Source organism: Myripristis murdjan, chromosome 17 (assembly GCF_902150065.1).
Source record: "Myripristis murdjan chromosome 17, fMyrMur1.1, whole genome shotgun sequence".
Classification (NCBI taxonomy): Eukaryota; Metazoa; Chordata; class Actinopteri; order Holocentriformes; family Holocentridae; genus Myripristis; species Myripristis murdjan.
Window position 1 is genome coordinate 15,093,972 of NC_043996.1, and position 26,334 is coordinate 15,120,305.

Sequence of the window (26,334 nt, forward strand, 5' to 3'; positions counted from 1 at the left end):
TGGGGGGTGGGGAATTCAGAGAGAAGTGATTGAGATAAAAGTGCAAAAAAAAAAAAAAAAAAAAAAAAAAAAAAAGCAGAGGTGTTTCCTATGAGTCACAGGCTACTCTACGATGTAGACAGATGAGTTGTGTAGTTTAACAGCTTGCTCTGCGGGCAAGGTTTTACTCAGTCAATGATAGTGAGTGAGAGACCAGGCTCCTTCTGCCCCCCTGATATATATATATATTTTTTTAAATCAAGGTATGCATCTGAAACAAATCAAAATAGGGATGTATCATTTGCAATGACTAGTAACAGAACCATAAATAGGTTTCCTATCGTAACTCACAAGTCAGCAATCCAATGCTATCTTTCCAACGCTCAGAAGAGATGGGAGGCTGGCAGAAGTCTCACAAACAATTCAATCCATTTTCTTCAGCTGATGTTCACTTCAAAAGCTCTTCTGAGGGTTTGGATTGGGTTGGTTTGTAGGTGATGATGTGGGATGGATGCTCTGCCCAGCAAGGGCCTCAACCCCTGCACCCCAGAAATCGGATCCTCTTGTTGGTCACGGGTCCTTGCTCCCTCAGGGCGGCAGGGTTCACACACCAACACGCGAGCATGTGGTGCGGTTAGAGCCGATCGAGGCGGAAAGCGTCCTCTGTGGCCGGGTCAGCGAGGACCATGTCTGGGTCATTGAGCATGTGCAATCCGTCAAGCGTTAGTGGGTCGATTTTCAGCTCGTCCAGCGGGAACTGGGAGTCGACATCAAAGCTGACGTCTGTGGTCAGGGCGCCAGTCAGGTCTTTGGGCAAGCTGGGGGGAGACTCTCCACTCACTGAAGAGCAGCAAGACACCAAAAAAAAGAAGAAGAGGTCTTTAGACTAATGGCCAATATGGTTATGGTTATGGTTATGCTTAGTTCAGACCGGATACGGACAGACCACAAAAGCAGAAATTCATATCTGAGGTGTTCAGGCACAGGTGCAATTCTGTGCGCCGGTCACAAACAAATCCTCTGTCTGTCCCTCTGTCTGTCCTTCTCAGCTCTCTCTCAGTTTAGACACAACTATCAAATGACTGGAATAAGTACAGTTGAGTCTGCATGGCTCTCATAGTCGGATTGAATCATAAACCCAATTTCAGTTTTTCTGGCCGCAGACATGAAACAGCTTTGGCTCTGACAAAAACAATGTGTTTTCAGTGGAGGTGGAACTAACTGAATGAGAGACGTGCCAATAAGAAAACCATGCAGACTGTATTTTCTACTGTATTCTGCTGACCGCTCAGCAGTGATATGGTTTCTAACAAATATAGTGGATGGGCAGGTTTTGAAATTTCATTAAAAATGTGGGAGAAAATCCGGGGAAATGAAACCCAGGAAAACAGCAGGAGAGGGGCAGTAAAATCAGAGGGTTGACAAAGCTACAATATCTTTTCAGTGTGTTTTCTTGTCAAATTTGCTCACTGTGTGCAGTGAAAACACACTAGGCACTAATACTGGTGCTTCAGATCACGAGCAGTCTGTGGAGCTGCGTACCACAGCACATCTGTCCAAATGGTTAACACAGGTGCCTAAAGCAGCCAAGCTGTGCTTTGCGGTGCTTCCATGTCCAGTCTGAACCAGCCGCGCAAAGTTTCTTGGACAGAACTAGTTTGCCCTACAGTCATAAAGCCTGTTCTATATATGGACAACACTATCAGCAACATCAACTGAGCAATTTGACCTTGTTTTGTGTCTGATTGCAATTGTCCATATGGCAAAGAATAAATGTTGCCTTTGCGCCAAGAATACAGTAGGCAGGATGATGCCAGGCATTGCATGGCATCGATGGGTGGCAGACTCAATGTAGCAACAACTGTTTGACCGGGAAACTTGTATTTTTGGTCTCAGTTAATAAAAAAGAAATATTCGCCTTTGAAATATCTGCTCTCGAACATGCCTGGCTAAATTCACTGCTGCTAGGATCCCTGGAAAGTCTGGCAGATTTGAAATTTCAAACTGCTTATAAATGCACTTCAGTTACCACAAACTCTCTGAAGACGTTAACAATTTCTGTCTAACTGCGTGTTTTCGCAGTGAGGCTCACCTGTGTAGAAAGGGGCCAACTTTGAACCAAATGTATGCATATTACTTAATTTTAATATGTGCAAATAGCGAAGGTGCAGTTATAGGTGCATGTCATCCTTTGCTGTTGCTTTGTGAACTACACCGTTGAATTCGCCCATGAATGTGCAAAACGTCTCTTTTCCATACCTAGCTATAGCTTAAAATATAAACCTACAGTATATCCCCCTGGTAGGCACGACTGGTTTCTAATGCTGTTTTGAAGAATCTCTGAGATGATTAACTCTTGCCTGATGTTTGTGAAAATCTTTGCAAAAGAGGCTTTGACACTGAATCGGTTTGGGAGCAACAGGGAGCTGTGAGATAACTCTCTACCTAAAAAGCCACTGGTTATATGACAGAATCAGCCAAGATACAACAGAGCAGCACCTGTGAGAATGATGTTGGGGATGTTGCCATGACTACTGTAGCCCAGCTGCTGGGAGTCCTGCAGGTTGCACTGGCCGCTGGTCAAGCCCATCATGGCTGCCTGGGAGAAGTTGAGGGTGGAGGCCTGGTTGTAGAGACTGTTGGAGCTGATGGGGGTTTCAATCATGTTGAATTGCTCCAACTGACAATCAACAGATGAAAAAAAAGAACAATTTGGACATTAACATACATTGGCAGCCTGTCTTTTCTACATTCACTTTTTGTGTTCATTAGTCGTTTAATGTTGTTTATTTCCACCTAATGCATTTCCAACTGTGCCCTTTCTGCAAACAAAAATAAATACAGACTTTTGTAATGTGCCAGTATTGGCATCTCTCAAAGCAGAGCTTGACTGAGGCGTACCTGTTGTGAGAGGGCGCTGGTCTGCCTGGATGTGAGCTGCTGGTCGTAGAAGTCTGCAAACACACTGCCCAGTATAGAGTTATGCTGCAACAACAAACAGACGGCCTCTATTTGTTAAGACATTAAAACACCTTTAAATGCATACAGCTAATGTTAATATTTCTTCATCCAGACTGTATTATTTTTGACATGGAAATATGGTCATACTGGTGTATGAAAACATGTAAACAGAAGAAGACAGTCAAAGCAACTACAGCAAACACTGGGATCAGCTCACAACTTCCTGTGACTGGGTATTTATTTTTTTTTTTTCACTCAAAAGAATGCTAATTTATGAGCTACTTGAACAACATAATGTGTTCATGGTTAAGCTGCTGAAGGCCATAGAACTCTCTTCACAAACCTGAATAAAAAATGTTTTTTCTTGCATGTTGCAGAGAACAAAGAAAACCGTGTGCACATCTGTGATTCTACAAAACAAACATTAAGATTGCATTACTGCTCCAAATTGGCATTATAAGGAATTGTACAGAGAAAAAGAAACGGTAAGTAGTCACGTTATGCCAGGTGAAGATTGCTGTTTTTTTTGCTAAGTCCAAGCAAAAGCAACTTTTTCCAATTAATTCTGAATAGTCCTTTCAGACACTGCAGACAATCAACTGGGTGGATCAGACAGTCCACCCAGGAATTGGCAATTTTCTCTGTCTGAACAGTTAATGAAAATTCAAGTTAATTCAAAGGGACTTGCAGCATTTTCAGTTGTTACCGCGATAAGCAACTCGCCTACAATTATTTTTACAGGAAATTATTCTTTTCTTAAGGAAACCTCCCATTTTTTATAATCTCTTTAGTGCCACTTCAGTACCATTTTTCCTCATTTTTTTAAAATCAATTCCCAGAATTGTACTCCAAAAATACTCAAAACCATGTACTAAAAAATCCTGACTGAGCGTTTTTGGTCACAAGATAAACAATAAAACACTGAATTCCTGGAGGGACTAGCTGGATCAAACCCATGACCATGGACCTCCTGTTGTTTGTGTTAAATGTACTTTCCTCTGTATAAACAAATGTCAGTATGTACATTAAACAGCATTAGAGGGGCACCCCGCAAATGCCAAAAACCACTCGCTAAAAATAAGGCCGGAGGAAGACTTTCTTTCAGAAAGCTGCCGCTGACAGTCTTGGAGCTTCCTCAGCTGCTTGCTGGCCTTGGAGTTTTAATTAACATGAGCCAAATGGAATGATATTCACATGAAATAAAGGAATCACTGAAAATATAATCCCCTTTGTGGGTTATTCTCCCACTACTGAGTCATCCAGTGCAAGCTAATTCTCTTGAAGTTTCTCATTTAAATGTCCTCATTGAACCAGCAACAGAAATTCTCCTATTTCATCTTGGCCTCTTAATGTATAAGTAATTGGATCATATTCTCAGCTTATGCTCCTCCTTAGTTCAAAACCAAATTATCTATGTGTGCTGCCAATGTCCCCACAGGTCAGAGTGGGATAATAGAGCATAGGCTGTCAGTAGTGGTTTAGTCCGTGTGTAACCTCAGGACCGCGAGAGAGCGACTTCAGCAGGGGAGAGAATTGAGCTGGGGAAAGCAAACAGCAGGACAAACATGTGCACAAATACACACATAGCCAACATTATCACTCTCACCCCACACACCTCCCCACCCCCCTCCCTCCCTGTTGCTTGTGTTCTCTAAAACGCAAACTCACAATTGAAGTGCAAGCAAGCGAGAGTGCTCTCTGAATCCCTGGTCGAGTAAAGGCCTGATGGGTTTTCACAGTCAAGTTGCTGATTCCGATTCTGTTTTTCCACACATTTAGAAAGACGCGTATGTTTTCCATGAGGCTGGAAGAATTACAGCACCTCCCATTTACGACACCTTTAAATCTCCAACGCTTTACCACGCCTGACACAGATTAACGACCCCAATCTATGTTTATCTTGGGTGTGTTTAGTTTACTTAACTGCACCACCCTGCAGGCCAGGTTCAATTTGTTCAAAGTTAAATACCAACAACCTGCTTAACCCTTAACATATCACCTCCCCTTGTATATTTCCTCAAATCACCCTGTTGAAGTTTCCAGTTACCCTCTGATATGGTACAAAAACACGACCCAAAGTTGTGATGAACAGATACAGATCTAATACAGAGGCTCATACTAGGGGAGGAAGAGTGTTTGGAGATGCAGTGCAAACATCACAAAAGCAGCAGCGGAAGAGGGAGGTCAGGGACACAGTTACATCGCAAGACATCAATGACACTGAGTGTGTAGAGAGACTGGTGGTCAGACCTGGGCAAAATACCAACTATATACCTCATGGATATTTCTAACAAACAATCAAGTAAATTAAAAAATGAATAATGTCTGGTAAAAGTGTGAGTTCATGTTTATTTGCTTCATCTTCACTGAGGCTTGTGAGGCTACTCAAATGGTTGGTGGGTTAAAAATAAATGCAACTTGAGTGACTTCACACTGACAAACAATATTATTATTTTTTGTTTGTTTTGCCCAGATCTGCTAGTGGCCACACAAAAGAGCAGCTGAGATGGGGAGCCACACACTCCCACCCGGCAAGGAAGACCATAAAACTACAATGCAGGGGGATGGTGACGTTTATACACAGCGAGCCAGGGGCTCATTGGTTCTCTCACACGCCCTTACTTGAGGCGAGCCTCCAGGTGAGAAGCCTTGATTGGAGACGGGGGAGGTTGGAGACTGATTGGCAGAGGATCCGACCCTACTGCGGTACTGTTGGAGGGAAGAGGCCTGATACAAGAGGATGTGCCTGAGTTATTCGCAGTGGAGAAAGTCATTTGCTGGTGTGTGTGTGTGTTGTTGTAGCCTTCAGATGTCCTCAATGTGTTGATGTATTGATGGTGCTTGTCTGACACTAGTCTGCTGTGGACTGCAGGTTTGAGTTTGTGTATTTAGAAATGAGATGAGCATACATCACACAGTTTCCTTTTCCCAGGATCGATTCAACTAGATTTCAGAAACGGAGGATGACTTGACCGAAATACAGCTGAAATATACATGGACTTTGATATTGTAAGGATTACACACAAGATTTTTTGATAAACAACAGTTAGTATTAAGTATACGTTGCTGAATCAGGAAAAGGCAAATGATAGAACTGCTAGAACAGCCTAATACGTTCAGCCTTTAAAACCTGGAAAGGACGACATTTATGCCATACTGATGATACTAGACTATCCAAAACCCCAGATGATTTCTACTCTCCCATCTATAAAATACTGATATATTGCCCAGCCCTACTGTGATGGTTGCAACTCAACATAGTGAGTCTTGTTTCATTAGAGGGACACCCAATTTTTGTAGTAGAGTTAAATATGTGAATGAGGAAAATAATATTGAATGCCATAAATGTGCCATTTATAAATTAATAAAAGGCAACTGCAAAGACAGTGAAGACTAACAGAGATCTATTAGGTGAGGAAGACTGCTGAGTGGCTAATGGCAAAAACAGATGATTGTAAAAACAATCGCTGCTCTCAGTTTTCTGCTCTGTCTGTTTTTGTTCAGCAACACCAATAAAGAAAGTTTGCAATAGAATATATTCAAGAGGAAAGGTAAAATTCAAGTGACTTCTGTTATCGACCTGACCTCAGCAGTGCATCGTCATCACTGTGACCAGAAATGAAGAGGGGGAAAAGAAATAGAAACTCACAGCAGATACCACATGAACTGCTGTAAATCCACATTTAGAGTAGTATCAAACAAGACTGATAATGTCTTATCACTGAAAAGCCAACAGGAGCTCAACCTAATCTATTAATAGATAAGATATCAAAAAAAATAGTAGAATGAGATAGCGAGGTGATAAATGAGTTGAAGCGATCTTGGAGAAAATATAAACTAGTGATAATTCCTACAGTAGATCTATTCGACACCATGTTCTGCCCTCTTGCCTTGAATATCTATTCAAGGCAAGAGGGCAGAACATGGCATTTTCTCGTTACTGCTCTCCTGCTAAATCTTATGGTTTGGAAACAGATGCAAAAATACAGTGTATGAACAATCATATTAAAAACAAAGCAGCGCATAAGCTACAGGTCAATAGAGTTTGTTTGTTAGTTTGTTATTCTTGATGTTCAGGCTGTGTTAGGTCTGAGCGGTGATGAAATTGCTCAAAACATTTTCCTTGAACCCACAAGTCTATAACTGAGGTGAGGGGAGAGGAGGCTGCTTCATTTCTGCGATAAGACAAACACATTCCCACTGCAACAGAAGAAGAGACGCCGGAGCTAGGATCCAAACGATGTACAGTGCCTTCCAAAAGTATTCATATCTCCTGTGTTTTTTGTTTTTTTTTTTTTTGCATATTTGTGTAACTAAGTTATTTCAAATCGTATTTACTCAGGAGTTTTTGTTAGAATTCTACACAGAGCACTCTTTTCAGTCAACATGAAAACAAAATTATAGCATTGCAGAAATTTATGTGAATAATTCAAAGAGAGAAATCAGTAAATATTCAACCCAAAGGGAGCTGCTTTTTGTTAGCAAGACAGACAAGTTGAAAAAAAAAAAAAAACCTTGTTCAGAACCACTAAATACAATCTAATTATTTCAACTGAGATGAGGAGAAATGTTGCACAAGTGGGGTAACTTTGCCTAAACAAAGCAAGTAGGCAGGGAAAGCTTGGGCAAACTCGACTGTCTCTGTTATTTTAATATTATACTGTCACATAAATTCCCAGATTTTTTCACTTTGATAGAATAAAGTGCATTGCATAGAACTGAGAGTAAAACCCTGCATAAATGCAATCTGAATTAAATTAACGGCACAATAAAACATGCACAAATTGCAAGTGATAAGGTGCTGGTAAGGTTTGGGTGGGTGTCACTTAGGTCCAGCAGAGGAGAACCAGTGCTGTCTTGGAGGTCATCGAGCTCATCGCGTTCCTGTCATGTGAAGGGGACGGTGATTGGCTGATGTGACGCTGTGCTGACAGGAGGTGCGCTCAGTGCTCACCGTGTTTATGTCCATGTTCATGTTGGGCTGCGAGGAGGGCTGGCTGTGCGGCGTGGAGCAGGGCGTCTGGTTCTGGACCATGGAGGACGGCAGCTGGACCAGGCCTGCTGGCTGCAGAGGAAACAACGCAGACACAGGCATCAGGCAGATGTAGCCAGCGAGTTCCACTTTTTAATTTTATGCATTGTACGTGGCTTTGCATTACTTCTACATTATCACTACAATACTATGAGAGCAGACAGAAACACTTCTCTTCATCAGAGAAAAGGCACAAGAATCTGGCAGCCAGTTGAGTGAAAGCTACAATTTTTGTGTTATATGAGAAAGAAACTAAATAAAAAATAAATGAAATGTGACTTGACATGCCCTCTCTGTTCTACTTCACCACACAGGGCCAACATCTGCTGCATCTCACGCACAGCAGATGCATAATTACAAACCATAAAAGCAGTGTAGTACATACAAGGTACCCACAGTCCCGAATTCAAATACTAAAAACAGACAAATCTGTTTTTCTTCTCATAGCCATGTAAAGTTAAGAACTTAAGGTGAAACCATTCATTTTTAAACTGCTGCTAGATCAGCTTGATGATCTGTGGTTTCCCCAGGATATGTTGAGGGTCTTGAGAATTGAGGCAGTATGATGAATTTGGATGCCATATTTTAATTAAAAACAAAAACTTATTATATTTTTCTCAAGCTAAACAACTTTCAAGGATTTTAAAAAGGCCCGCGGGAATCCTGTGCATAGTACAAATGTGTGGGAGAAACTGAAACGCAGTGCCTGCTCAGAGTCCAGCACAACTCGCCAATAAAGCTCTCAGCAAGAAACTGAGGTGAAAGAAGACACGACTGAGTGTTTGTTTAGTAGAGCTGTCCTTTAGCTGTTGGTCGCTCTGGCTGATTACTGGGCTTTCAGAAGAGCCTCACTATTAGTATACCCTTGCAACAGTTTCTGTGGACAAAAAAATGTGTCCGTGTGTTATTTATTGCTTGCTTATCATGTTTATTTTTTCATTCCAACTGGAAATAGTTGAAGGTAAAAGGACAGGTGCTTTAGTGTATTCACTTAAACTTGTCAGCTTTATCAGGGTCATCTATTTGTTTTCCAAATGAATGACAGAATTCTTTGTCCAAACAGGCTAAAACAGCCATGTTTTGCCATCTTATCCTCCTAAACCTCATGTGTTCACTCATATTTTCATTGGAATGTGTATTTCTAGCAGGGAGCTATCAATGGCTTTCTCTCCTGGTGAGAACGAATACCAGTAAATGTAGGTGTTATTTACAAAAAAAAAAAAAAAAAAAAAAAAAAAAAAGACAGGTGATGTGCAAATTGTTTATTGCCTACAAGTAATATTCTTGCATGGTTTTCACATGCCTGGTACATCAGTAAATAAATGTATGGCCAACTGCTTCAAACGCATCAAGCAAATTGTGTGTGGGACTTGCCCACACAAACAGTGTGGGAAGAAGGAAAAAGATTAGAGAAGATACAGTGACAAGTGCGTGCCTAAAAGCAAGCAGCGAGTCTTGCTTTTATCTTAGACATTGTTTATCTTTTACATGTATTCACAATTGACCAGTCGCACAGCTGCCCACGGCTGAATGCTGTCATTCTCAGTATTGTGCGAGTTACAAAGAACTGTAGGGATGTAAACAGACTGTTGTCCATAAGATTTAAAGACCTTAACACGCACGGATGAGAGAGAAGGTGGTGAGGCTTATGTCAGCCTGCAAAAACTGATGAATCTAATTTGTCAAGATGGCCAGGAGACCACAAAGGGGAAGACAGCCGGCCACAATTAGAGAAACAATCAATAAGGTCAATACATGTGCTGAGTTTTTATACGCTTGATCAGATTTTGAGTACTATGCCTTTCCTAGAAGAGAATTTTTGATAGCATGCTGTGGTTTTCATTGCTAGCAATATTAATACTGACCTATATTGTAGCACTCAACTGAATGAGGAAATCAATACTGAGCGGAGAAGACGAGTAAATCAACGCATGTCAGCTGCTGAACATTTTGTTTAAGAGCAGGCTTTTATAGGCTGGGAGGCAACTCACTGGCTGGCTCTGGTGCGTCTGGGACGAGGGCTGCTGGTTGAAGAAGCCATACTGGGACAGCTGCTGTTCGAGAGCCATGGCGTTGATGGCCGCCTTGAGGGAACACGGCAACAGACAAGGTTGGCCGGTTAGTTGGTTGATGCACGCGAGCATTCATTCACTAATTCCTTTAACCACTTCACAGAAAACATTTGCATTTACTTATTGGTTGGCTGACTGGTTCCCCTTTAATGCCTATCACTTAAACCACTGAACCACTTCAATGTCAATTATTTTACAGCTATATAGGATTGTTGGTTAAGTAGAAAATACTCATTCATTCATTATCCCAATTAGGGTTGCAAGGTAAGTAGAAAATAGAGGAGATGAAACCAATGACAATATTCTGCATTATACCAGTTAGTTGACATTTTGATTGGCTGAGAAGCATTTGGATAAATGCCAGTATCTCCATGTATTGGGATGCCAAACACATTTCTGTATATGAATCACTTTGTTTACAGTTAATACCTGATACTTAGCTGACACAAAGTGATTGTTGACTTATCAAATGGAACTGTTTTTCTTTGTGGAATTATTTTCTCAGACATTAATCATGAAAAAAATCAATAACAAACTGATAATCAAACTGCGGTACAATGACAATGATAAACGCGAGACTGTGCTATACCACACAGCCTTCAGTGTCATGCCTACTGCACCAAACAAATGCCAATATCATATAATGCAACACTCCCTCTTGTCTATTATTGCTTTGATAAATGAAGTTTGCATGATTGATCTTCAGTGGGAAGACGGGTACCTGAGAGAGTGTGAGTGGTGGAGACAGTGTCGGGGAGAGCTGAAGGGACTGGTGTTGGTGGGAGTCTCCTGTGTTCAGGATGAGAGGAACCATGTTGTCCTGCCCAGGCTGCATTGCCATGGTTACTGTGGGCTGAGAGGTGTTGATTCCTACCCGGCACACAAAAAGGTCACGTTAAAAGAGTTTTCAGAAGCACCCACAGGATCTGAAAGTAACACCTGCCGAGCTCAAAAATGCTGGGAAAATTTGTCTTTGGTGGTTGAATCAATAGGGTCACACTGGCCGGTACGTTTTTGAGAAAACAACAGAAAATGCTGTGGGAATATTATACAGTCAGCTCTCTCTGCCTGGTGTAAAACTTTGTCCCTGGTGACCATCGTGCACACTCTGTGACAGTGAGACAATTCAAACAAAGCATTGGCTCTGTATCAGGCTGCTGACTGACCCAAAGCAGGAGCATCTCAACTTTTACAAACTGACTGGATGATTAACCAGGCTAACATTAGTTAAGGGCGTGCTTCAAAATGCTCTCCTAAAATCTGAATTCTGTTGCACTTCATGAAGAGTTTCAAACCTGATCTACTGCGTCAGCACAGGAACAAGCTTTTAAATGAACACAGAGTTTCTGATTTTATTGAGGAAGTAACACTAAAAACCAGTCGGGTGATATTATTCTATTTAAAAAGTATATGAATTATGTGGGTCACCAAAAATTATCATTGGCAATTTTTTTTAGCAGCTCTTAGAAGGTGAGCAAAAAAGTGAATTTCTGACTCTGAGCATGCAAATCTACAGCAGTTATATCACCGTAATTAGAACCATTGTCACAGTGCACGAAACCTTCCTTTGTTCAATGTGAACAGCTCACCCACTGGCCTTGGTATGTTACCTTGTGCGTTAGCAAGGTTCCCCGCGCTGTTGGAGGAGCTGAGCGAGGCGGCTGCTGCATCATCTGAGTCCAGCGGGGTGGGCAGCGGAGGAGGGAACTGGATGTTGGTTAGGTCAGGGAGTGAACCGCCGGTGTTGTGGGCTGCCGGGATCAGCGAAGTGGTCAACTGCTGGTCCGGAGACGGGAATATGCTGGAGAAAACAGGGAGCTACGGTCAACTCGGCAGCAGGCATGTTGCTGAAACATTTCTGGAGCTGTGGCCAGGTCACTGATGCCAACGGTCATGCAAAAGCAATGTAGTCAACTGCAAAAATATTTGGACTTATTAACCTGTTGATGTTTTGGTTCTATAGATGCATTTAAACTACAGTTGATTTTGTATGTTTAGTTCTGTACTGTTATCACCTTGGATGTCAAATGATGATGTGAAAATGGCTTATACACAGCACACACACACACACACACACACACACACACACAAACATTCCATCGCAATCTCATGCCTGAAAATAATTCCTGTCCCATCCCATCCCTGTTTTTTTGTTGTTGTTGTTGGATGGGGGGCAATACAATGATTTAGATTTGATGTTCTTGCCACCCCTCTCCAGCTCTCCTGGACAGTTTTTTATTCAGGAGTGAATACAAAAAGACAATAGAACAACTAGAATTACATTCATATTAAAACTGCATAGTCGTATACTGTATAAAAACTGACCTACTGTTATTATGATTCCCGTCTTGCTCACTCCCTTTCATTTTTTTCCTGTCTTGTCCCAGTCATGTGATGAACAGTGAAAATGACTTCCATCTCACGGGAATCCGCAGCAATCCCAAAAAAAATGTCAGCCTCTGAATTTCACTTCATCATTTGACATCCAAGGTTATAACAGTGCAGAGGCAAAATACCTAAAAATCTACTGCTGCCCAAATAAAAACCTCCTGGGCCCTCACAGTAAATTTTCACTTCTGCAAGGACAGAGGAATTTCTTCACTCAGACTTTTTCACTGGGGTTTAACATGATTGCTATAGTGATGATGGCTCGTAATGTGTCTATATAACCAGGATCCATTGGTGCACAGAAGGGGTGTGAAAATTCAGGGAAAATTCCTGCACGTGTTTGTCATGTACACATTGCAATGCAGTGACACGGTCGCTAAGTTAAAGACATTAAACCATTTAATAATACATTAATTCCAGCCTTAACGTAACTCATTCATTTCCCAATTCAGATCGATGTAATGTCGTGTCAAAGTTATGTTTATGGAAGTCCAGACTTCTGTCACTCATGCAACATGATCCATTTGCTCTAGTTTGCACTTAAGCATGTCAGCAGAATTGTTGTACATTTTCTCCACCCTGGAGGATATGGACTTCCTGCAAGTGTTTGGTTTACAGTTTTTTACTGCATGTTTAGTGTTTGACTGTCATGTGCACGCCTACACTTGTACACACTCGCACCCCAAGTATACTATGTTCCCTTGGTAAAAAACAAGATGAATAAGGTGGGACACTTACAAAACGACTTCTAACGTGCACATTATGTTTTTTCAGCTGACATTATATTGTCTTACTCAGTCTTCAAAATGTGAGCCTGCAAAGTACTTACTTGATCCCTGGAACTTTACAGGGCTTGGACCTTGAATCGTTCTACAGGGAACAGATACGGTCCAGTTAGACTTTGGGGTAGAACCATAGACAAAGATGCTATCAAGGTTAACGCGAGCGTAGGTGTCTCACCTTTTTGCAAACCCAGTTCTGTTTTTGTCCGTCTTCCTCTACCTCTTGTTTACCTGCCTCTGACCCTGGTACAGTGAGAAGGAGAACTGGAGAGATGGGAGAGGAGAGAGAGAAAAAATGATGATCGCACCCCCCCCACAGTGTCTTGGGTCTACAGATGTCCAGTCTGTATGGGCTTATAATAATCACAGTCCACATGTCGTTATTAAATATGATTAAATTATTAAATATATCAATGCCAAAAATACGCCAACACAAATTCTAAGACAGGAAGAAAGACCATATATTAATCAAATTGGAAAAAAAGAAAGCGTGAAATTAAAAAAGTAAGACCCTGTGAAACTCAAATGCTGAATGAATAATTTAGCGAAGACAATGTTTTATACAGCAGAACAGTCTCATTTACTCAAAATTGGAATAAGCCTTAGGTTGACGTGTAGCAAATAGTGGGAATTGGGGGCAAAGACCTAAAAATCGGACTTCATACAAAATTCATTCTGTTCCTGTGCTGCTGATATTAAAATAATCTACTTCATGCAGCCATCAGCGCTGAAATCCAGTGGACACCAGAATGCACCCCATCTTCTCGCAAGTTGTTTTGCTCCCCTGCCTTCAAAGCCATGTTCAAACCCTTTTATCTTACACCGGAGGGCACTTAGCCCGACAATACGGAGAATGCAGGAAAAAAAACATTAAAAAAATAAAGTATACCAATAAAAAAGTTAACACCACTAGTTAGTTGACACTGTCTCGATATAATGGCAACTACTACCTAGATAATTAAACACTTAAATGGCAGCATTCTTTATATGCATGGATTTTACTCAACAATTTCTCATGGTTTTATGAAAATTAAGGCTTATTTCCAAGACTTGAAAATAATAATTTGTCTTAATTTAAGTCTCCAGTACCTCGTTTTGGCTGGAGCTCCTGTGAGCCTCCAGTGAAGGAAGCCTGCTGGGCAGGAGTTAGTGTGCTCTGGTGCAGGGCTGAGTCCGAGTTTGTCCTGCGGTGCAAGAGGTGGAAAATACAAATAAATCACACGGCGCAATCTGCAGGAAATTAGAGAAACCTACCTAGAAGGTGTAAAAGCAAAGAACACACAATGCTGAATAACTGAGAAAAAAAACAACAACAAAACAACACAATTATAGTGTTCTGCAGCACAGTAAAGCATAGGCATTAAGTACAGTGACTAGCTTTAGTCTATAATCATCATTTTAAATTTCTTATGTGCTATTGATTGGATGAGGAGGAAATAGTGCAGGTGCAAGGCTGTGTGGCACAAGCCCTAATTCTTAATGAGGCGGCATGAAGACCTGACAAAGGTAATAAAAAGACAACACAAAAATATACACTCATGCAGTAAAGGTGTTTTTTTTTTTTTATCCTTGGAGGCTGTCTTACCTCCTCCAACTGGTATCAGGTGGGAGTGACAAATATACTGAGCCATATGGACAGCTGTCAATGTGAGATCTCAGGTTAAGAAAACACAGCAGGAGACTGAAAGGCTTGGCAAATGAAATACATTCATTCATTCCAACATGAAAAACTATAAAAGGAGCAGTCCTGGTGGGTTCACACAAACAAGGGATAATGTGTGGTGAGCCTCATGTCAGGGTTTTGATTTATCTTGTTGGGGCTTATTCAGTGCACTGTTCTGCTTATTACACAGCTACTTACCAAAAACATTCATCATTTGAGGAAAAAAATACTGATTTAAATTTATTTTATTGAAAGCTTAAGAAATTTACATGCACGAAAAACAGAGGGGGCTACACTGGAGCAGAAATGTAAGAGCAGCAATACAAACAAATCTGGTAAGACTTGTCATTCAGCCTCAAACTAGCAATCAAAAGTTGCTTGGTCTCTGAGGGAATTAAAATAATTATGTAAAAATTCTTCCTCATTTGTAGGGCTGAATGTTTGTCAACAGGAACCACAGAGGAACACCTTTTTGGCACAAGGTATTGTGAATTTGATTAGAAATCAATTAAATCTACCAGATTTCCTGAATGACTAATGATATGATTAGATGCAAAACAACAATCTGTCATTCAGAAATAACAGATGTCAGAGTGCATCCGTTGGCCAAGCTGGGCATTCCCAGAGAAACGAGTATTAAACAAAGCAGTTTTATCACTGAGATACCTTCATGACTGCCGAGAAAAAACAAAGTATGAGAGATATGGAACAGGGTAACTTCAGCACTTTTATTAGCAGAACACAGTATTAAAGGATATCTGGCGTCCGTGCTTGTCGAGGGACAGGGGTTTCCGGTGCGGTGACGTGATCCGGTTCCGGTCGCGGTAGACTCTGTCCACTAGCCCGTGGTGCCGCGTCGATCTGCTCGTGTCCAGCCCTGAATTCTGAAATGGAGTCTGACAAAAGGAAAGAAATTAATCACAATATGAGACAATATACAAATAAGACACGGCTGATGTTGCGTGACGAATATTGTCAAGGTTTCCCTTCCTTAGGATCTACCCAAGGTTAGCCTCTCCCTTTACAAATTTTTACTAGTTGGGGTAAAAATTCCACATCACTACTGTAGCACTGTCCTGCTCGAGACAGGTAGCGACAACTGGATTTGACTCTAATTATTATGCAAAGAGCACTGCTGTGTTTATGGAGGAGATCAAGACTTGACAACCGGTAGTTAATGAATATAATTTAAATCCAGGAGTGACTCCTGTTTCTCCTTCATGCAAGTGCAAACATGTGTCCTCAATCTTGTAAATGCGAGTGTGTGTTCAGACACGGACCATGAGCGACCCAAGATGCTGATGTGTATACAACCTCAGAGTTTCTCTAACCACTCCACACTGTTGAACACACTGACTATCAAATGCAGTCAACGCTCAAACTTTTTAAATTTTTTTTTCACTCATTTATTTAAAAAAAAAAAAATAGTAAAGCAGGTTGAAGTAGCCTGTCCTTGGCTCAAATTAGACACAAATTTACATAAGGTGGAAAACTCAATGACACATTATTTTGCTTTCTCAGCAACCCAAAGTCGAACATCAGGGAGGTGTTGAATAATTTTGAGTATATCCACCACCATGAGGCAGAGAAACTGATCAAACTGATCAATATACAGAGAGCTGCTGGTTTGATCCCTAGCACTGATTGGATGGTGTATTTCAGCTGTGAGCTGTGTCAGTAATACATCTACAGCACCTACTAATAATGCCACAGTACCCTACAGCAAGGCACCAAACTCCACAGTGCACCATGGATACTGCACAAGCCTGTGACCTCTGATGAAATGAGATGCATGTATGTAGGGCAGGGTCAGAAATGAACATGGCTTAGAGATAAAAGCCCTTGAGATTTCATGAAATGCCTGCGAAATCAAAAATCTAGGGGCAAAAAAATGGCCTTGACAATAAGGATTTAACTCTCACATATTTACATACATACTGCCATGCCACTATTGTGCTCTGTGGGCCACCGTAAATGATCTGGATATGTTTCCAGCACAATCTGGGTGAGAAAATTAAGTGGCTTTCAGAAAAACAACCAAATACACAGACTGGAACAGCAGAAAAATTTTGCGCCACAAAGGCAGCGGTAAAAAAAAAAAATCTAACCTTGTACAAACCATGACATCAACAACAACAATAAATAAATAAATAAATAAATAAATACAACAAACAAACCTCAGCAGTGGAAGAGGTGGCCGATGAACTGATTGGAAACGGTGAGAAGAAAATGTCCTGTAGCCAGTTTCCAACAGTATAAGAGAATTATGGGGCATGAGGTGTGTTATGAATTAAAGTGACAATCTGCAAGATTCTTGCTTTTTTTTCAGATTTTTTGGCAACAGCTTTGGTCATAAGCAGTCATTGCTTTGGTGTTGTGCACCCCGTGTAGGCACAGACCCAACACAGAGCAACAATGAAGACACTCAGTGTGGACTGAGGCTTCTCAAATTTCTTCTGCCTTCATCTATTTATGTCTCACAAACCTCTGTTGTTTCTTCCATAAACACAAAACATGCAGAAGGTGATGTTTTTTACCATGGAAAAAGGGATTACCTTGTAGGTGTTCAGAAGTGACTATAGGTCTAATCACTACTGTATGACCATAGATAATAGCAAAATTGACTTATTTACTATATATGAAAGAGCTGTGGATTATTGCTTCAACATATTTTGTGCCACAAGTTAAGTGTCCATTTTCCACTACCCATGCCCATGAAAGGACCACACAATGCCACCCAAAATAATATAAAAGGAAAAAAATGCGCTCTGAAAAAATGCTCATATATGTGCATAGGAGAGATAAAGAAAAGACTAATTTTGTTTAGCCTACCTTGAGTAAATTGGCCAATACAGGAATTGTCTGTAAACTGTTACAACAAATGACGAGTGATAATCAATCACTCACCTGAAAAGGCACATCAACAGTGCTGCTTCCAATCTGATTGACGTTTGGCAAAGATCCTCCATAGTACTGTCCTCGGTTTTGTCCCAGCTGCAGGTACTGGGTTTTCTGCAACTGCAGCTGGTGACATGAAAAACAAAACGCCAGAGAGACCAGAGGAAATGATGAGAACATGACAGACGAAATCCATCCCTGAGTAAAAACGTTATGCTATAACATCAGGACAGTAGAAGAATCAGTTCAGATACAAACTGGGTTGGGTTTTTTTGGGGTTTTTTTGATGATTTTCATATTGCTATGCTAACCCTGTATCGATACTTTGTCCTTATTTTAGACATGGTGAATGCAGCGGATTGTGCTGTCACCATCTCAGACAAAAATGTACTTCCAAGTCTCTGATGTAGCATTGTTGGAATCAAACATTTCATCATAGGAATTAAAAACTTAAAGAAAAAAACATAGACTGATGCTGCACCTCCACACTTAAACTCAGAAGTCTAAAGTTTGGAGGGTAAAGAGGAGTTAGACACAAGCACTGGTGTATGCACACAATGCAATGGAAAAGTCTAGTATTGTAGTGATATGACCAACATGCGAGTCCCTGTATCAGATTAAGATTGCTCAGTTAAAACCTCAAAATAAATTTGACTGACATGCTCAGGATAATTGACTTTGGAGGTATGATGTTTTCCATAGTTCCAAAGTTATCAGAATCACACAATGTTGTGATATCAAACTGCAATAATTACGGAATTGCAGTACATACCGAATCACCATCTAAAATATTGTGGCACGTATCATACTGGGGGACCCCTGCCATTTCCCATCATGAGAGGACGCGTATAAATTGGTTGCACCTCTAAGTCATGAACATTTCCAAGCATAATCTAGACATAAGAAATGGCAAAAATTGTCAACCACAACAAGACTGTCTAGTTAATGACATTAAAAATAATGACACCTGAATGTTTTTAACAAATGACTCAGCAATGCGTTTACATTTATACATCTTTAATCCCACCCCAATTCCTTATAATTACTTCATTAACCATGTATTTGACACACCAAAATGAGGTCATTCATTGATTTTAACAATGAATGAGAGCCAAGCCATATCTATCGAGCTATGATAAACACTAGATGTATGTATGGACAAAATCAAATATCACAATATCTTTGATCAAATATCTCCATATCAATATTGCGACAAATCTGAAGGAATGACTATTTACATATAGCCTAAGAGATTTCTGCTAAATAATCATCAGTAATGTGGATACTATGACCAATCAGGTAGAGGTGAATAATAAAATAGCTACAACAGTCTAATAAGTTCAGAGAATTGCATTTCTTTACTGTAATGACCAGGAAAATCCAGCACTTATGCCACATCACAGTATTACAATATCTGAAACCCCAGATGATATCTAGTTTCATATCACAACATTGACAAGACACTGATATATTACACAGCCTTAGCTCATACAGATGGTTGACACTGTTGAATTTACAGTATTCATCACAGTGGCACAAAGTGAATTTAATAACCTCCGAGAAGCAAACAGATGTTGACAAATCGTTGCTGCAAGCGGAGCGCATCAGAAAAAGTTGAGCATCAGAGAATATGGATTTGCCACATGACCATATAATCCCATCAACAGGACCTAAGAGCGCAGATAAAGTTAGCTGGGTCAGACTGAGCCAAGCCCTCCCCCCAAGCCCAGAAAAGGCCTTTATTTCAAAACAGCCTCCAGTTCCATTTCCCATCAATTAAATTTCCCCACGCGAGCCCACCACTCTCGGTTGGCAGGGCATAAAATCAAATAACAACAATTACTAAGCCTGTACCACTGGTGTATTTTGACAAGGTTCCAGTCTCAGAGAGAGCTTTTCTTCAACACAGTTTCTCTTGACAAAGGACATAAAAGGAAATGCATTTTCTCTTGACAAAGGACATTTCCACATCAGAGGGAGGGCAGGTACAGGTAGGTGGGGGGTGGGGAGGTCTCAAGGTTCTCAAAACCTGAAGCCCACAGCTGTAACTCTGCTCAGACAGCAGCTTTAAAAGCTTTAAAAATTATTCTGAGATCAGAAATGAAGACGGATCAACAACAAAGATAAAGGCAAAATGTGTTTTACAAATCCCTAAAGGCTCCTAGAATACAAAATACATTCATAAGGTATCACTGAATGGCAGCAGCTTATTTACATACTCTGCCTCTGCTGTTACGTTTACAAACACACGTTAGTGGGGCGTTTTTTTTTTTTTTCGTTTTTTTTTTTTATAAGCTTAAAATTATTAAAGTGTGCATCATGCCACTCAGCATCCTCCTGAGCAAGTTAACTGCGCACAGCCAATGACAGCCAGCCTGTGTGTCCGTCGTGGCACCATCCACCGAGCAGCAGCAGTCACTGTTATAGCCCTGCCTCCATAGGATTTATTTTGGAGGCCTGCGCTGCATGTGGCTTAAAATCTACATAATCTGCTGCCTTTCATCTTTGATGTAGATATCGGTCATGTTGCAATACACACAGGCCAGGATACCTGTCAGACAAGTTTCAAACGCCACAGCACGGCGCGCACACACACATGCACGCACACACTCCACAGAATTAGGGATACACAACGTATTATGTCAACAACACAAGCTGATTTTAGCGGGTGACATCAATTTGTGCCACTGATTTGACAGCACGAGAGGAGGGAATATAGCTGATTTAGGACGCGCGCTATCAAATACGCATGCACGCCCCTTTGCTTTCTACTTGCATGGGACAGAAATTGTGCAACTTTTTCGGACGAGGGTCCTTGTCGTTCGTGTCCACGGAGCAGGATAGTTCCCCGCAGCCAGCTCTGGTCGCTGTCATCCGCAGAAATCCAGACGCTGCAGCTGGCAGGAAGCGTCGTTTGTTATTGTTTACCTATTCTGCCCGAGCTGCGTGCAGCCGCCGCGCTAGATATGCATATCTGACAGCCCGCTGAAAATAAACGGGGTAGGGGTGAGGGCAGAAAAATAATAAAAAGCGGGTTTCTTACCCTCGCTGCCCGGGTGATGCTGAGATCTTTCATCACTTCTTCAAACGCCGCCGTCTCCTCCGCCTGCTTCTGGTTATGTAAAGCGATTTTTTCGCTAAATTTCCGCGGATTGTTCGAAGTCGCCATGTTTCGCTCTCCTGCTCCGTTTTCCTTCAATGGCCAGTGTGAAGCCAGACAGAGTAAAACTGAAACTTCCGTTTACATAATTCACAATAAGGTGCAAACCAGGACCACACGCTCCCGCTGTTTTTTTTTTTTTTTTTTAGGTGAACTAAATATGCGATGTATTTGAAGAGATGAATCTGCATCGAGCTTGCCAAGCTTTCCTGTCAACGCTTTCATGATACAATCTGTAAACGCTGCTCGGCGGTTACTTGTTGTGATGAAGGTATGCTTTTATTTGAAAGGAAAAATCACCAGTCTTCCGGTCATTTTCCAGCTGTTTCAGCCTGACTTGACGCAGAGACTTTGCGTGTTCACGTCCTCACGCGGGGGCGTATTTGAGGCGCCCCGCACATCTGGATTGCGGAACAGACGCACATTCCACTTTTTAGTGAGAGACGGGAGAGCGCAACTGTGCTGTTTAATTTCTCCATTCATGTCCCTGTTGCCCAACTTATTGTGCGCCATCGTTCAGATGACATTGGCCAAATGAATTTTATTTATTTATTTATTTAGAACCCATCAAAATAAATTTCTCACTGGACGGAACTTTAGTTATATTTAGACATTTGTTTAAAAAATCGCAATGTGACCAAAAATGTATTCATGTAGAAGATATTTATGTATTTATTATTTATTTATTTATTTATTTATTTATTTATTTATTTATTTATTTACTTACTTATTTTGTATCTATCTATCTATCTGTCTGTCTATCTATCTATCTATCTATCTATCTATCTATCTATCTATCTATCTATCTATTTACTTAAATATACCATTGGTATTATTTATTTAGTTAGTTAGTTATTATGCTAACTACATAACTAGTAGGTTAAATGCATCCACTATATACAAATTGCCAATTAAAATAAAGAGTTTAATAAATAGATCAATAATTAAATTAAAATAAAATGTAATTAATAGGAAGTCATTCTGAAAGCTGTGGGTGAACATATTCCTTAGTGTAATGTGAAGTGTATTTGTGAGCCTCAGTTTAAATTAATGGTCAGTTCAGAACATGTGGAGCGTTTTATAGTCATGAATTTTGCTTGTTTTCACTAAATGAATGAGGGGATTATGCAGCAACCAGGTGGCTGATAGACACAACCAGTGACATACACCTAGACTAGATTTACCTGTCTTTATAGGCTGACAGAGATATATTTATTACATAAACCCATAGGCCAGTCAGGTGGGTACACTGTTCACTTTCAATATTTTATTAGGTAAAAAAATAAATAATCTCTCAAGTGAAAAATGAGCGTACTTTAAACACCCAAAGTTGTATGTTTTGTGCAAATCAGGCAAATTATTTTATATTTGGCCAAGTCTGTATTCCTCTCCCTCCTGTGCCTCAGTGAATGATCTAATGAATGGGTGAATAAAAAGGTTTCTGCATGCAAACCTGCGAGTCCATTCTTGTCTGTGTCCCTGCAGTGAGAATTACACCTTTCTGTCAGCCAATGAAAGAGCTGCATGCATAACAACAGTAGGGCTATAAGCATCATGTATCAGCCCTGCAGACATTTTTCAAACGCCTGACCCGCAGTTTCAAAATAAATGAATGAAAGAGCTCATGATTGTGTGTTTCACACACAATCATACCATGCCACACCTACCTTTTAGTGTTTTGTTTTTAGCATTGCAGGCACTGGAAGTACAATGAGCAAGCAATGCTGTTTCACCTGCCATTCAAAGAGTGAAATTTGGCTGTAAAGTAACCATGGTAACCATTGAAAAAGAAAGGGACTCCAGGGCAGGTGGAGGGAGGGAGCCTGTGCATGGGATTATTCTGTTATTGCTGAATAAGGCTTGGGGAGAAGGGAAAAAAAGCCTTGCAGCCTGTTTAAAATTGCCTCTTTTTATGTGAGGAAAACACAGAGTTGGAGGATTCCTGAATCCAACTATCCTCCACCAGATAAAGTTCATGTTTATCTTGTGTAAACATGCTGTTGCAACATGAACAGCAAGCAGCAGGGAACATCTCAAAGGGATGAGTTAGCAAGCAGCCCTGTGAGAGAGCATACTGTTTCACTTAATCACTGGCAAATTGGTCTTCCTGGATTTTCTAATCCTAAACCAAGATAGGCTAACAAATAGGAATATTTATGGCATTTTTGCGCAGTCACAGATGTTGATTTAAAGTGTCTTGCCCCATATGCAGTGGGCTTAAAGTTTCATTAGTGCTGCCTAGACATTGACATGTTTGCAAAGTCATTTAAATGCTCTCTTCCTTGGGCTCAGTTTATAAAGACTTGTGCACCAGAATACCACTGAACGATCACTTGTTTTTATATGGAACTAAAGTGAAACATGGATTAAGAAACATATGTTCCAACAGTGGTGACAAATCTTTCAAATAGTGATGGTTCAAAACAGCTCTTTCCAACTAAAAGCCTCTGAGGAATCATAATTTTTCAGTGTAAAAGCCCTTTTCGGTGAATTGCACAGTGTGGAGCCGATGGAAATCACAATTAAGTGCAACAGGTTGACGTTGTGTGTTCTGTGTCTGGGCAGAGAAGCTGACAGCAGGGGGAGGTATAGCTCCTGATGAACCAGAAACTGACAATCAACAAGACGCCAAGCCTAGTTCTGCTTGGTGTGTGTGATAGTGAGGTGGCGAGTGTGTGAAAGCATGCCTGACAGTTTGCTGTTAACACTATATTACAGCACGTGCTGATGTGGCATGCAGGCACAACAATGAAAGATGACACAACACCGACATTAGATGAGCCTTATCTTTCTGTATTTATGTTTCTGCCCCTTTTTTTCATAACTGATCGACTTTTATGAAAGCAATTTTATGCTATCTGCAGGATGTTTCTGTGGGGATGATGGTATCTTTGCAGTCCTCTGTGAGCAAAATTATTTTAGACAGATTTGCTATTCGTAGCCAGAAAACTGTGAGACAAAAATAAACACAAATAACTTGGGATTTGCTCTTTTATCATACACAGAATCCAAAGAAGCAAGGTGCAATAAACTATAACTGATATACTGTAGCCTACTGTACTGTGTGTGTTGTGATTGACAAATAATCGTGTGATTCACACAATTTAAATTCTGTGGTAATTCACACTCTGTCAGCAGCTGCCTCCGTTAATAATAGAGTCTTTACAGGAAACCTGAAGTTTCAGCTTTTTCTTTGCCAAGCTCCACAATTTCAGAAAAGGGAACTTGAGAGTTGCGAGTGTGGGATGATAAAGACTTCACTGTGAAGACTCAGACCTCGACCCAGAGCAGTGGCATCTTGTCTGGTAAGATCACTGGTTTTGACTGACCAACATTTTTGAGACGAAATTGTATTTTAAAAATGATATAGAAAGTGACCAAATGCTTGCCTTGCCTACATGATTTTTTTTTTTTTTAACAACGATTCTTATGATCTATTGCAGGTCGTGGAGACGATTATGCATTTTGATCCTTTTGGCAAAAATATACAGAATTAGTTATTATTATTATTATTTATGATGAATGAAGCTGTGTTACACATGGATTACTGCTGGCATTACATGAACAATAGTTTAAATCTAGTAACCTTTTTTGAACTGGAAAACATTCAGTGCACCTAGTAAAGCTGTGGAAAATTAATCTCTTTGTCTGTACAATAGTTTGAACAGGGCCTACATTCTAAACCTTTAGATATTATATGTTTATATATTAAAAATCATTATATAGTAGTGTGAGCAATGTCATATAGTCACTCAATTCACACTGTCTACTTTCAGATTTGCAGATCATGAGCAACGAAACTTGTGTACCAGGGAACCTTACAGACTGTGGGAGGCCACCCCAGTCATCTGCAGGTCTGGCTGTGGGCCTGACTTTCCTTTTTCTGGCGCTTGGGATCGCCGCTGCTGTGGCTGTGTACACACAGAGGGATAAACTCAGGAATATGTTGCAGCTTGGACAAGGAAGAAGCCAGAAGAAGGAAGAGCACACAGACACACCACAAAACAATTCCAGTCAGTACACCAGCATGATTAGAGCTCCGTCTGAGAACCAGGCCCCTATCTATGAAAACTACACGGGTCAAAATGCTGGCAACAGAACTATGTCGGACATGGACCGGTAAGCCACGTTTAAAATGTTAATGAAAATGCCTGTAACTTTTAATTTGTAACAAAGCATTTTCTATGCGCATGTGGCCCACTCCTGTGTAAATTTAGACTGTTTCTGGTCACTGCCCAATTAGAGGAAGGAGACACAGTCTACAGATAAACTGTGTTTGTGAAACTGCAGTTGTCCAAAAAGACACCAGCGGAAACAGATTATGAAATACTGCCAGTTTTAAATTTCCCCACTTTGCGCAATGCTGTTGTAATATATGCCTCCAATTTTGGCTGCATCAGAAGTTGTCTGTTGGTTGAGACCATTTAAAATGTATTAATCCAGTCTACCATCTGATGACTCAGTGCTGGAGTTTTTCTCTTAATATGAACAGCTGGAGAACGGGACTTCACACAGCTCATGTAATATTTATCTTGTGGGGCAACCATGAAGAGTCTTCCTAGTCAGGAGAAATCAGGCGTACGTTTTCAGGGAAACATGTTGTGTTATGGATACTATTCATTGCACTGATTGTTCTCCATAGGTCACACGGTGAACCTGAAGAGGACGTGTACTTGGAGTGTGATTCACCAGATGATGCAATATACAGCAATGACCCGGCCCTTAACCTTGACATACTCCCAGACTCCCAAGAAGAAGACCTTTATGTCGTACCGGATGGTTTGTGAGACACATCTGTGCTAATATTAGAATAATTTCTTTCTCTTTATACCATAAGCAATGGCATAAAGGGCAAGGTGGAGCAATAATACACCAGCATGAGTGCTTTTTGGTACATCTGAGCTGCAAGCACAAAACAATATTGTCTGTGGCATTATGTATATTCGATACAAACCATGCATATGTTTTATAGATATTTATTATTGCAGTTATTACTCAAAATCCATAAAGTTATGCATGAAATCATATTTATGGACTGTGGACAGTTAAGGAGGGATGAAAGAACACACACTTTGTACAATCATTATGAAACATTTTTGTAAAATAAAAAAAAAAGACAAATTTTTCATGCCAGCTTTGAAGAAAAATTTTCCTGTATGCTGGTGTTTTTATTACTTGTTTGTGCATGTTTTTTTTTTTTTTTTTTTTTTTTTTTTTTTTGCATGGTTGTTTGCAGTCATGTTTGACATGCAGTCAAAGTCAACACATCTTCCCAGCAAATTGAGCTGATTGCTTTTGCCACCTTCATGATCTGTGTTTCTCCCTGGCTGGGTGTGGAGTTGTTGATTAATTGCTTCGTCTTTGAGCTTCTGCTTTTGTGCAAATACAGAGCAGCACAG

The 26,334-nt window shown here is 40.6% G+C and overlaps 1 protein-coding gene across 2 annotated transcripts; it reads right to left on the minus strand.

Moving 5' to 3' along the window:
- Positions 1–50: 50 nt before the first annotated feature.
- Positions 51–20,964, minus strand: crtc1a (CREB regulated transcription coactivator 1a). Of its 2 annotated transcripts, XM_030073737.1 has the most exons (15): positions 20,819–20,964; positions 17,785–17,901; positions 15,636–15,773; positions 14,800–14,861; positions 14,304–14,398; positions 13,393–13,478; positions 13,262–13,302; positions 11,655–11,845; positions 10,766–10,914; positions 9,964–10,056; positions 7,895–8,005; positions 5,563–5,667; positions 2,881–2,964; positions 2,479–2,659; positions 51–819 (listed from the first exon to the last, which is right to left on the minus strand). In XM_030073737.1, exons 1-15 carry the CDS (start codon positions 20,942–20,944, stop codon positions 614–616), a joined length of 1,785 nt encoding a protein of 594 aa, XP_029929597.1. In that variant the 5' UTR covers positions 20,945–20,964; the 3' UTR covers positions 51–613. The 2 variants fall into 2 exon arrangements, with proteins under 2 accessions (XP_029929597.1, XP_029929598.1); XM_030073738.1 differs by lacking the exon at positions 5,563–5,667.
- Between the last annotated feature and the right edge of the window lie 5,370 nt (positions 20,965–26,334).

Bases quoted from the DNA above. Each gene is read 5' to 3' on its own strand.
- crtc1a (XM_030073737.1), bottom strand. From the start codon at position 20,944: ATGGCGACTTCGAACAATCCGCGGAAATTTAGCGAAAAAATCGCTTTA. The intron at 15,774-17,784 runs GTGAGTGATTGA...TCCTTTTGTCAG, and splicing joins CTGTTGATGTGCCTTTTCAG to ACTCCATTTCAGAATTCAGG. The intron at 2,660-2,880 runs GTACGCCTCAGT...GTTGATTGTCAG, and splicing joins CCAGCGCCCTCTCACAACAG to TTGGAGCAATTCAACATGAT.